This window comes from Syzygium oleosum, unplaced genomic scaffold, assembly GCF_021117445.2.
Source record: "Syzygium oleosum isolate NSW1041296 unplaced genomic scaffold, Sole_v2.1 Sole_v2.13, whole genome shotgun sequence".
Taxonomy (NCBI): domain Eukaryota; kingdom Viridiplantae; phylum Streptophyta; class Magnoliopsida; order Myrtales; family Myrtaceae; genus Syzygium; species Syzygium oleosum.
The window spans coordinates 3,608,733-3,620,429 of NW_026607497.1; the positions used below are offsets into that span (position 1 = coordinate 3,608,733).

Genomic DNA, 11,697 nt, shown 5'->3' on the forward strand with positions numbered 1-11,697 from the left:
CGATAACAAAACTAACAGGTGGCCTAGGACAGCAACGTATGCAGCGCGTAAGAAAGCGACCATAACTTTCAATTAAGAAAAGTTACGAGACTCGTAATACTAATTTTTTATTTTTATCGGAAAGCTTGTTTCGGGCAATGTTGTAGCCAATCGAGGCCAACCCGAGATACTCATTTACAGTCATTTCGGACCTCGAAATTCATTATCTAGGCACGTCACGAGGCACTTTTTAATTTTTGTCATTTTCTCGCTGTTCTTTTAGGCTTCTATTTGTTTTTCCGATTTCCTTTGGATTTTTCAGTGTCGCCTGAGGCTAGCAGGGTGTATATTTTCTATTTACCGGATGGTTTGTCGTCGTATTTTGCGGAATACACAAAAGAAATATTTCTCTATAGCTTTTTTGTTTTTGATAGAACAATTTTCTTTTCTCTATTGTTGTGCCCGTGAGCATATATGCCCGAAAGCCTATGTGCGGACCGACGAATCCCTGTTTACCTATCACTTCTGCGTTGCAACAATTGAAATCTATCACTTCGTTATCAATGACTACAGAAAGTTAGTTGCCAATTTGCCTGTACAGTACATTATCCATTTCTTTACCATCTTATTTGTTTCAAAATTAAGTCTACAAAAGAAAAGAAGCAGAAGAAGAATTGAATCCAGAGTCAATTTGCAGTCATGGCGGGTTCGGTTTGGCAAAGAGCAACTAAACATAACGACTGATATCTAAAAGCCGTCGGCATCGACACTCGCCTCCTGGATACAAGGCGGCAAAAAGGTCATGATGAACTTCAAACATATGAGCTTACCCATCGTCTTTGTACGGGTACTCTTCCGGGACTTGCTTCAGAAGTTTCACCTGCCACTCATATGAATCGTCCCCTTGGAGCACGTTGCGGACCCATGTGACTTCAGTCTTCATTGACACCTAGATACGAAAGCAATACGAGCAAAATTAAACGTTAAGGTGAAGAGTAACGCCAAGTAACATTCTCTCCTACAGATCAGGAATCATGTCATCTTCTTCAAAAAGTTCATAGGTGCATCGGACCCACTCCAGGTGCATCGGACCCACTCCAGCTACACCAATGTTCAGATGAGTAATTGATGGCCTAAACCGAATCAACTATTTATAACATTTCTCTGCTGAAACTAAATCAAGCACAGTTTGTCCCAACTGAACTCTTAGGAAGTCAAAGCAACCAGTGGAAGTCTCCTAATGGATTAGGATTTAAGAGTTTCCACAATCCATACATCGCCCTCAGTGCAATGCAACCACAAAGTGTCTAACTGCGAGTGCATTTATGACAGCAAAGTACCGCTACAACGACGATCGTGCTTACCATCTCTAGGGCCCCTCTGATGACTCCACTTAAGACGTTGCAGTAATATAAGACCTGGCATGTATCAGGAAGCTCCACAAAGTCTACCAAGGGATTGTCCTCCAAAACTATACTGCAACAGGTTCCCTCGACATCTCAATTGGTCACAGATGCAGCGACTCCTAAGAACATCTTGAAACCCACCTGTACAGAACTGATTCGGTGAAACATAAACCTCAACTTGTACTTTTTATGGTTAACAGTACTTGTATATATGAAAGCAAGGAATTTCAGTCATGTTGGAGAATCAAACTGTCCCACTACTGGCCAATATTGACAATCGACTACGCAGCATAGTACATAGAAACCGGGCTGAACTGATACTTTTGCATGTCCAGAACTCATCTAGTGTAAGCATGTAGTCTACAATTATAATCATATGAATGAAACATAGTAAGCATTGGAACCTTAGCAGTCATTTCAGCTGTCTCCTTGAAGTCAACACATCGGAGAAATTAGCTTTTGCTAGAAATACATCAATCAATCTGGTGCCTATATTATAACCCCTGAGAGACGGGTAAAAAGTATAAATAACATAATTAGTGAAGAACTGACAAATTTTAGCAATTTAGCAGAGTTCACAGGAGTTCTAATTTCACAAACTAAAATTCATTACCACTGCTAAAATGAATAATCGTGGCAAAGAGTATTTGACACATGCTACAACATTATAATGTAATTCTAAGACGTTGAGCGCTTGAGAACAAATCCAAGACGGGTAAAAGGACAAAGAACATTGCTAAGATAATTTTTTTTTCATCAATGCACAAGAAATACAAACACTGGTTTGATGAAACTATGGTAACAAAAAGAAACGTACATTTGATCGAGTTGTTTGTTGACTTCCTCAACCTCCTCCAGATCTGTAAGCAATTGACACACAATTGCTCCATAGGTTAAAGTAAACAGCTCTACATTCTGCAGCAAGAACATCTATCTAATTACCATGCTCAATCTTGTCCATTCTCTTTCGCATACAGGAACATTGAAGGAAAGGAAAGAGTCACTCATCCCAGAGATCGTCACCAAGACTCAGTTCTAAGATTAAGCTCAATCACTTAGCCTTCCAAGAAAGCAAGAAACAAGGGTACGAATTAAAATTTATGCTAAATAGTGCACAAGTAACATTGGAGCCAACACAAGTATTCTAGCAAAGGCCAGTATCTGAAAACAATTCCAATCTGAGTTACACAATTAAAAGAAGAACCAATATCTATAACTAATTTTAAGGTTTTATCATCTGAGAAGTTGCAGAAATAGTTAAACGGAACTAAAGCCTAAAGATAGATCATGTACTTTCACGTGTAAGTTCCACGTACATGACCAGTCACCAGCGACTAATAGAGCAGAAGATGATCCACTTCCCTCAATGAACGTTAGATTTTCTCCTCTCTCTTTTTTTTTTTTTGGTGGTTTATTGGCATCTTAGCAGCTTACTGTTTTGGGTATATCATACTCGAAAGTTTTGTCTTACCACTCGCTCAACATTTGCAAAGATTGCATCACCAGATCGAGGACCGACGGTGGGCATTGAGTGATGAAGTGCGTCAGAGATCTATTAACCAGCAAAACTAGCTGTGGTTGGATGATGAGTGGCTTAAACCAGATTTATTTGTACCCTCTGCCAAACTGAAGGAGAAAAACTCCATTAGAAAAACCGGAAGATAACGAGTCAGCTCAAAGTATTCACGAAGAATGCTAGTCAAAATCTGCTACTAATGGCAGATTATGTATGGACTACTTCTCATAAATCTTATCGACCGAGATGGCACAACTGGCAACCGGCATGTTCCAAAGACATAAAATATCGTTTCTGGCATTTTCTTGGTTCATGATTTTCGCGGCTTCAAACATACCACTGTGATTGAAGATTCCAAAGATAATCAGCTGCATGCTTTTAACAGGATTTGACAGTAATGTTCACGGCATCGATGACGAGGTCTGCCAAAACTACTGATGATGCAAAACTGCGGGAATTCGCAAAGATTACTCAATGAGAAAAGAGGGTTGCAATTTTGCAGGGTCACCCAATTACGCTATCTAAAATTGTGAATGATGTCGAGCTGAACAACAGAACTCATGCTGAAAAAGCTGAAACTGAGAAATCCCAGAAACCCGATGCATGAATGAGGCCTCAGGGAAAAGAAAGAAACCTCAAACGTTCGAATTCCAATAGCAGATGTCCAAACAATCAGCATATTCATCTTCGAAACTGATTTCTAGGACAACAAGACCACGCAGCTCTCTACGACAAAAAGACCACGCAGTTCATGACCCGCGAATCCAAACCGAAAGAGATCATCGGCACGTGCTTGATCGAGAGTAACTTGTATGGATGGATCTTGATTTCCCTTCGTCCGGAGGAGCCATGCTTCGGTTGGGCTCAACCGTGTCCCTTAGGAGATTCTGGGGCCAAAAGGCCCAGTAATCGCCCACAGCCCTCTTCAAACTCTCAATCCTTTTCGGACCATTCCGAGGATCCCATATCGTACAGCCTCCATATTGGATCGCACCCCGTGAAGCGTCGTGTCGGGTTCGAGCCTTAACAACGAAGGTAACCCGCCTGGGGCCATCCCTTAAGCCTTGCGCCACAAAAAATCGCCCTATGACACTTGACTCGTGTGAGCTCAAATCGTATTCGTTGTTGGAGTATGTCGGTCTCATGTGAGTCCTATCTCGCGTAATGGTGAAGGTGGTCGGCTTTATTTCATTGTTACTTGCATTTTATCTATATCTGCTTGATCATGAATATAAAATGAGAAAAGTATGGAAAAAGGCTAAAGCTAACGTATTTATATCAATTTAGTCATAAAACTTTGAATTTGACCAATTTAATCATAAATATTTTCACATTTTATTAATCGAATATATTCAATCAAATTTGACCCCAAATTACTTACGTGGATGCCAAGCATCTTACGTGGCACGATCGACGTTGATGCAAACATCTTTAATACAAATAAAATTATTTTTTTGTTCTTTTCTTTTTCTTTCTTTATTATTTTATTTTTTTTGTTTCTATCTATCTTATTTTTTTTCTTTCATTTTGGCTGGCACAGGTCATTGGGCAACGGCCAGCAAGCCCTTGCCAGCGATTAGCGAGGGTCGTGGCCCTAGCCAGATCTAGCCAAGGTCCACATCGCCAGTGGCCTCGCCTAAAATTGGCAAGGCTGTGATGGCTCAAATCTGACGAGGAACTTTGCATGCTCGCCTAGGGCATCACGGCCTTGCGTGGCCAAAATAAAAGGAATGAAAAAGAAAAATTCACTAAAAAAATTGTAAAAATTGTTCACATTAACAATTTTCAACCAAAATTAGTCAGATTGACTTAATTGAAAAAATATATAAAATAAAATAAAAAGGTTTACGATTGAATTGGCACAAATGTAATAAATTTATGACTTTTTTGGTACTTTCTTCAATATAAAATATTTTACTTCCTTATAAAAAATAAGAGGCTAAGTAGTTTATCCGACCATCTAAGATGAAGATAAGGATTAGTCATAAGATTTAAGTTGGTCAAAAGACATCATCAGCAATTAGAGATGAAATAAAAGTTGCAGATAAGACACGACATCATTCAACAAAGCTCCCCACATTATTCAAACGTTTAAGATGTGCCAAACTTTTCTGACCAAAAACAAAAAAAAAAGATGTGCCAACCATTGTTTCAAATTGACATTTTATACTTCAAATAAAACCAAGCGGCTTGCCTTCTCTTGTTTCTCGAAAAAAGAAAATAACAACAATAATTCGTCTTAACAATCCTAATTTAGAAAAAAGAAAAAAACTAAGAGTACGAGTTTATTTAGTATCTAATTTTTTGTTCTTTTCTTTTTCTTTCTTTATGTTTTTTCTTCTTTCGTTCCTTTTTTTACCTTTTATTTTTTCTGGCATCGATTACTGGGCAAGGGCCAGCAAGCCCTCGCCACCCGATAGCAAAGGTCGTGACCCCTACCTAGGCCAGAATCTCGTCAAGGGCTACATCGCCGGGGGCCTCACCCTGGGCCAGGGCCATCCAAAATGAAAAGAAAATAAAAAACAAAAATAATTAAAAATTCATTTTAAAAAAATTGTTAACGTACGATTTTCAATCAACATTAGCCATATGGACTTAATTGAAAAAATGTAAAAAAGAATTATGATTGACTTGACACCAAGAAATAGATTTATAATTTTTTTTGGTATTTTCACCGATATAAAATAGGCTAAATAGGCCAATATTTCATTCGATCATCTAAGACGAAAATAAAGATTAGCGATAAGACTTAAGCCGGTCAAAAGACGTCATCAATAATTAGAGATGGAATAAAAGTTGCGTATAAGGCACGACATCAGTCAACGAAGGTCCCTACATTATTCAAACGTTTAAGACGTGCCAAGATTAGTTTCAATTTGACATTTTATACTCCAAATAAGACCGAGCCGATCGCCTTCGCTTGCTCGTCGAGGAAAAAAAAAAGTAATAATAATAATAATAATTCGTCTTGAAAATCCTAATTTAGAAAAAAGAAAAAAATAAATAAAAGCACGAGTTTTCTTAACCCAGCAGCACGAGCCGTCTCGGAAACACCGACGCGCCTCGGTCTCATCACCGACAAGGCGCGCGGCATCAAGGCCCTATAAATAGGACCCAATCCCCCATCGATTGCCTTCACACACGATCTCTTGTTCGGCAGCTCTCGTCAAATCCCCTCTTCGACCGATCGATCGATCGATCTCGCGGTGTCTCTTTCAGATCGCTTCGTTCAAGGTACTTCCTCCTCGATTCTCTTTTTGATCTCGATCGCTTTTTGCTGTTTCAATTCGATCGTTTCTTCCTCAAGATCGGTAGAGGTATCCGAAGCTTTTTCCTTATTGGTTTTGAGCTCTTCGATCTGGGTTTTCCTTTGATGGATTCACGGCGATGAGATTACGTTTTCTCTTCGAGAGATTTGGGTTAAATTACGGACCTCGTTGTGTAAATTTGTTCTGCTTTCTGATTTGGGATTAGGTTCTTGAGCCTCTTCTTCGAATTGATCGGTGCTCTTGTGAGGCTTGATGCGTCGGTCTTGCGTGTGTCGGTCTTCTCTTGTCGAATCTAGCTGTCTTCAAAGCTGGTCTTCTGTTTCAATTGTTTGTTCTTCTGGGTGTAGGGAAAATTTGTGTTGAGTTTTTTCCTGATTGATTGAGGTTTGGTCTGGCTTTTTGCTTGGGAAGATGCCGCCGGCTGTATGCCGAGTGATGCACGATCTGCTTTCTCGTCCTGATGCTTGTCCGTCCTTGCCCAAAATTGGGTGTTTGAAATTTCTTCATAGATCTGCACTGTTAGGAAGGCCGCGTCTGGGGAATGGTTTGACCTGGGCTTTGCATGTGTCGATCTTGTGAAGGAAATTCAGTTCGTATGACTTTGTCGATGATGTGATTTATGAAGTTGTCTTGCGGATTGAGATTTTATTTTTCTGCCCGTTGCTTGCATCGTTCATAGCCGTTTGCTTCTGTCTAGTTTCCATATGTCTAATCATTTGTTGAAGCCATGATGATTAATCTGTAGGATCGTGATTTACTAACAGTACCTAGAGATTGTTGTCTAATATAATGTCTGTGGTGTTAATTTATCGATTGGCGGTATAGATATTAGCTCTTAGTCTGGACTTGCTGTTTCTTGCAATAGCACAACACATAGGGTTTGTGCATTTATCTGTTGAGTGGCACTATGGGGTCTGGCACTTTGATCTGTCTTGCTTGGGTGCTGTGAATACGATTTCGTGCATATGAAGTATAATCATGGAGGGATGTAGTGCTCTATATGTTTCAATGAACAGTGTGGTCTTTTTATATCCCAATTAGCACAGATCCTGCATGCAGTTAAACTCTGCATGGAAATAAAGCTTCAAAGATTGTAAAACTGAATATAACCTGGCTTGTTATTGCCTGCTGTTTCTTGCAATTATGGCAGAACACATGCAGCTTGTTTTTCATATATATATGTATAGATTTAATCTAGTTTTACATATTGTCTAATTATTTCCTTGAATCTGTCAGATGCAAATCTTCGTGAAAACTCTTACTGGCAAGACCATCACCCTTGAGGTTGAGAGTTCAGATACAATCGACAATGTGAAGGCCAAGATCCAAGATAAGGAGGGAATCCCCCCAGACCAGCAAAGGCTCATCTTTGCTGGCAAGCAGCTCGAGGATGGGCGCACATTGGCTGATTACAACATCCAGAAGGAATCGACCCTGCACCTGGTTCTTCGCCTTAGGGGTGGCATGCAGATCTTTGTGAAGACCCTCACGGGCAAGACCATTACCCTCGAGGTTGAAAGCTCTGACACGATTGATAATGTGAAGGCCAAGATTCAAGACAAGGAGGGAATCCCCCCAGACCAGCAGAGGCTCATCTTTGCTGGCAAGCAGCTCGAGGATGGACGCACCCTGGCTGATTATAACATCCAGAAGGAATCCACACTACATTTGGTGCTTCGTCTGAGAGGTGGCATGCAGATCTTTGTGAAGACCCTCACAGGCAAGACCATTACCCTCGAGGTTGAAAGCTCTGACACTATTGATAATGTTAAGGCGAAGATTCAAGACAAGGAGGGAATCCCCCCAGACCAGCAGAGGCTCATCTTTGCAGGCAAGCAGCTCGAGGATGGACGCACCTTGGCTGATTATAACATCCAGAAGGAATCCACACTCCATTTGGTGCTTCGTCTGAGAGGTGGCATGCAGATCTTTGTGAAGACCCTCACCGGCAAGACCATTACTCTTGAGGTTGAGAGTTCTGATACCATTGACAATGTGAAGGCCAAAATCCAGGACAAAGAAGGGATCCCCCCAGACCAGCAGCGGTTGATCTTTGCTGGCAAGCAACTCGAGGATGGCCGGACGCTAGCGGACTACAACATTCAAAAGGAATCCACCCTTCACTTGGTCCTCCGTTTGAGAGGAGGAATGCAAATCTTCGTCAAGACCCTCACCGGGAAAACAATCACTTTGGAAGTTGAGAGCTCCGACACCATCGACAATGTCAAAGCAAAAATTCAGGACAAGGAAGGCATTCCCCCGGATCAGCAGAGGCTTATTTTTGCTGGGAAACAGCTAGAAGATGGTAGGACTCTGGCAGATTATAACATCCAGAAAGAGTCCACTCTTCACTTGGTTTTGCGTCTTAGGGGAGGCATGCAGATATTTGTGAAGACCCTTACCGGCAAGACTATCACTTTGGAAGTGGAGAGCTCTGACACAATCGATAATGTCAAAGCGAAGATACAGGACAAGGAAGGCATTCCCCCGGACCAGCAGCGATTGATTTTTGCAGGGAAGCAACTCGAGGATGGCCGGACACTGGCCGATTACAACATTCAAAAGGAGTCGACTCTCCATCTCGTCCTCCGTCTGCGTGGTGGGATGCAGATCTTTGTCAAGACCCTGACCGGAAAGACCATCACTTTGGAGGTGGAGAGTTCAGACACCATCGACAACGTGAAGGCGAAGATCCAGGATAAGGAGGGCATCCCACCAGACCAGCAGAGGCTGATCTTTGCTGGGAAGCAACTCGAAGACGGGAGGACTTTGGCTGACTACAACATTCAGAAAGAGTCGACTCTGCACTTGGTCCTTCGTCTCCGTGGTGGCTTCTAAGTTTTCATACCGTCACAGGGTCTTTAAGTTTATGCAGTCAAGTTTGTCTCTTTTTCTCTAGTTAGGTCTCATGGGTTTGTTTGCTATGGTTCAGTTTCGATGTGTTCTGATGGGTCAATACTTTGAATAAATTTGTGATTACCTGTTTACTCCCTTTGGTACTTTTCCCGGTGCATATGACATTCTTGAAATTCATCGGCCGGGGGCAAATGAACATGTAGGACGAGACAATTATCTTAACCTTCACTTAACTTCAATCTAATGATTTCTCTTCTTATGTTCTACGCCTCACAAAATCAAAATATGAAAGCATTGTCCTTGTTTTGGATTCCCCTACCGAATCAGAAAGGACAAAAGAAATGTATACCAAAAGAAGTTTTGATCTACGACTTTGGATCAATATGTCGTTCCGTGATACGTGCCGACATCACTATTATATCCAATTTGGACCTGTTCAAAGCTTGATTAAGTCTCTCCAACAGCTGAAACAGAAATATGCGATCAACCCCATCTGCTTTTGCGTTGGTAAGCTCAAACGCATCTTTTTTATCCATACAAAACGACACCACTGCAACCAAAAAACGACAAGGACCAACATCCCGATGACCTGACAATGTCGCCCTCCACGTAGTTCCCGTGCTGTGACCTGTAAGTCAACAATTTGTTTCGTAAAATTCGTTAACAAGCTTGTGACTGTTCAAATGCAAAGCATCACAAGTAAGAAGTCGAGAGATTAGGTTGAAGTGTACCTATTCAACCGGGCATAATCACTCAATCCAACGGAATAGAGATTTTTATTTCGGCAAGTTGATCTTTCAAGGTCAAACTATAAACCTAATCTAACGCACCGTTTCCTTCGATAAATCCGCGATCCCAAAGAATGGAAAAAACGGAACCGTAATGATCTGAAAATATCCTTGTATCTTCCACGTACTCTGGCCATATGCACATCCAAACCCTATAAATACCATATCCAGCCACCTCTCTCGCTCACCAAAGCACACAGAAGCATCATCACAATTCTCTCACTAGTGAATCCACAAGCAACAACCAACAATGGCGAACTTCGCAACCCTAGCAGCTATCTTTGCAGCCCTCCTGGTGATGTCCCATGCTGCCTCGGCCCATCGGACCATGATAACCACAGTCGAGATCGATGAGGACGACGAGAGGAGCGGAAGTGGGAGCTGCCACGAGCAGGTCCAGACACAAGGCCTTGAGCAATGTGAGCAGCTGTTTTGGGACATCGGCCGAGGCAGTAGCCGAATGGGCGGCAGCGAGAGGGAGCGATTGATGGAGTCGCAGCACTTTAGGCCATGCTGCCAGCAGCTGAGGCAGGTGGAACAGCAATGCCGGTGCCGAGGAATTAGGCAGATCGTGAGGGAGGAACAGAGCGAGTTCAGACGCGAGGGAATGCATAGGGTGGTGAGATCGGCTCGAGACTTGCCTTCCGCATGCGGTTTTTCGAGTCCTCGTCACTGTGAGATCAAAGCCATTTGGTTCTGAATCCCTAGCTAGCTAGCTAGATTGTGTGGTTCATGAGATGTTAATAATGAGATTTAGTTCAATCTCATTTCTCCGGCTTTTACAGTTAGGAGAGCGTTTAATCCACACGATCGTGTGATAGTTTCGATTCGCGTTTCGACCAAGCGCGGCGGCTGAGGCTTTTGTAGGTTCTCATTATCTCTCATGTAATAAACATATTTCATCTTCTTTTGACGTAACTTCTAACTCTACTTATCGTTACTTATTGCTTAAGCCGTAGCTCAATGATATGTGAAGAGCTAGGTAATGAAATTTACAGTATCTAATATAATGTACGATATTATGCATGCACTTATCAATATCACTAACTTCAAATAGTCGGATTATCTGTCTATAAAGAAAAGAGTAATGCTAGATATACCAAGACTTCTTACCGAACCATGTTTACTAAATGATGTGTCGATCGATCATTTGAACAAGTCAACTATTAAAATGCCCGTATGCTAGTTGTTCAAATTATCAATCAACATTTTGACACACTTGGTAATAAATATATTTTAGTGAGAAGTATTCAATACATCCATCACTATTCAAAAGGAGAACGAGTTACTACTGATTATCCTTTGCTTCTTATTCATGTGGTTGATAACGGGGGAAATTGTCAAAAAAGTCCTAAATCTATCGTGCGGCGGCCAATTCAGTCCTAAACCTTTTAAGTTTGCCAATTCAGTCCTAAACCTTTTTAATTCTTGCCAATTCAGTCCTTCCGGCCAATTTTGGCCGGCCGGCGCTGACGTGGCCGCTGGCCGGCGCCGGCCGTCCGGTAACGCTGACGTGGCAATTTTTTTATTATTTTTTTAATCTTTTTTTCCTTTTTTTTTCTTTTTTTTCTGCTTTCTTCCCAAATCTAACGAGGCTCGACCTCGCCGTCGAGACCCAGGCGACAGCGAGGCTCGACCTTGCCTCGCCTAGCAGAGGCGAGGTCGGCCTCGCCTCGCCGTCGCCTGTGTCGCGACGGTGAGGCGAGGTCGACCTCACCTCGCCCAGCCAGGGGCCGGCGAGGCTCGCCCTCGCCTATGGCCAGCGAGGTCAACCTCGCCGGCCCTCCCCTTTGGCCAGTCGCAGGTCGCCAGACCGGCCAGAGGGAAGAAAGCAGAAAAAAAAAAAGAAAAAAAAAGATTAAAAAAATAATAAAAAATTGCCA

General features: G+C 42.1%; 2 protein-coding genes and 1 pseudogene across 2 annotated transcripts; 2 read left to right on the forward strand and 1 right to left on the reverse strand.

The window, feature by feature from the left end:
* Positions 1-567: 567 nt before the first annotated feature.
* Positions 568-3,162, reverse strand: LOC115674907 (uncharacterized; annotated as a pseudogene).
* A 2,807-nt stretch (positions 3,163-5,969) lies between these two features.
* Positions 5,970-9,157, forward strand: LOC115674901 (polyubiquitin). Its single transcript, XM_030597422.2, has 2 exons — positions 5,970-6,135; positions 7,407-9,157. Exon 2 carries the CDS (start codon positions 7,407-7,409, stop codon positions 9,006-9,008), a length of 1,602 nt encoding a protein of 533 aa, XP_030453282.2. The 5' UTR covers positions 5,970-6,135; the 3' UTR covers positions 9,009-9,157.
* Positions 9,158-10,064: 907 nt separating this feature from the next.
* LOC115674909 (2S seed storage albumin protein-like) lies at positions 10,065-10,514 on the forward strand. Its single transcript, XM_056317219.1, has one exon. The coding sequence runs from the start codon at positions 10,065-10,067 to the stop codon at positions 10,512-10,514; it is 450 nt and encodes a 149-aa protein (XP_056173194.1).
* Positions 10,515-11,697: the final 1,183 nt, after the last annotated feature.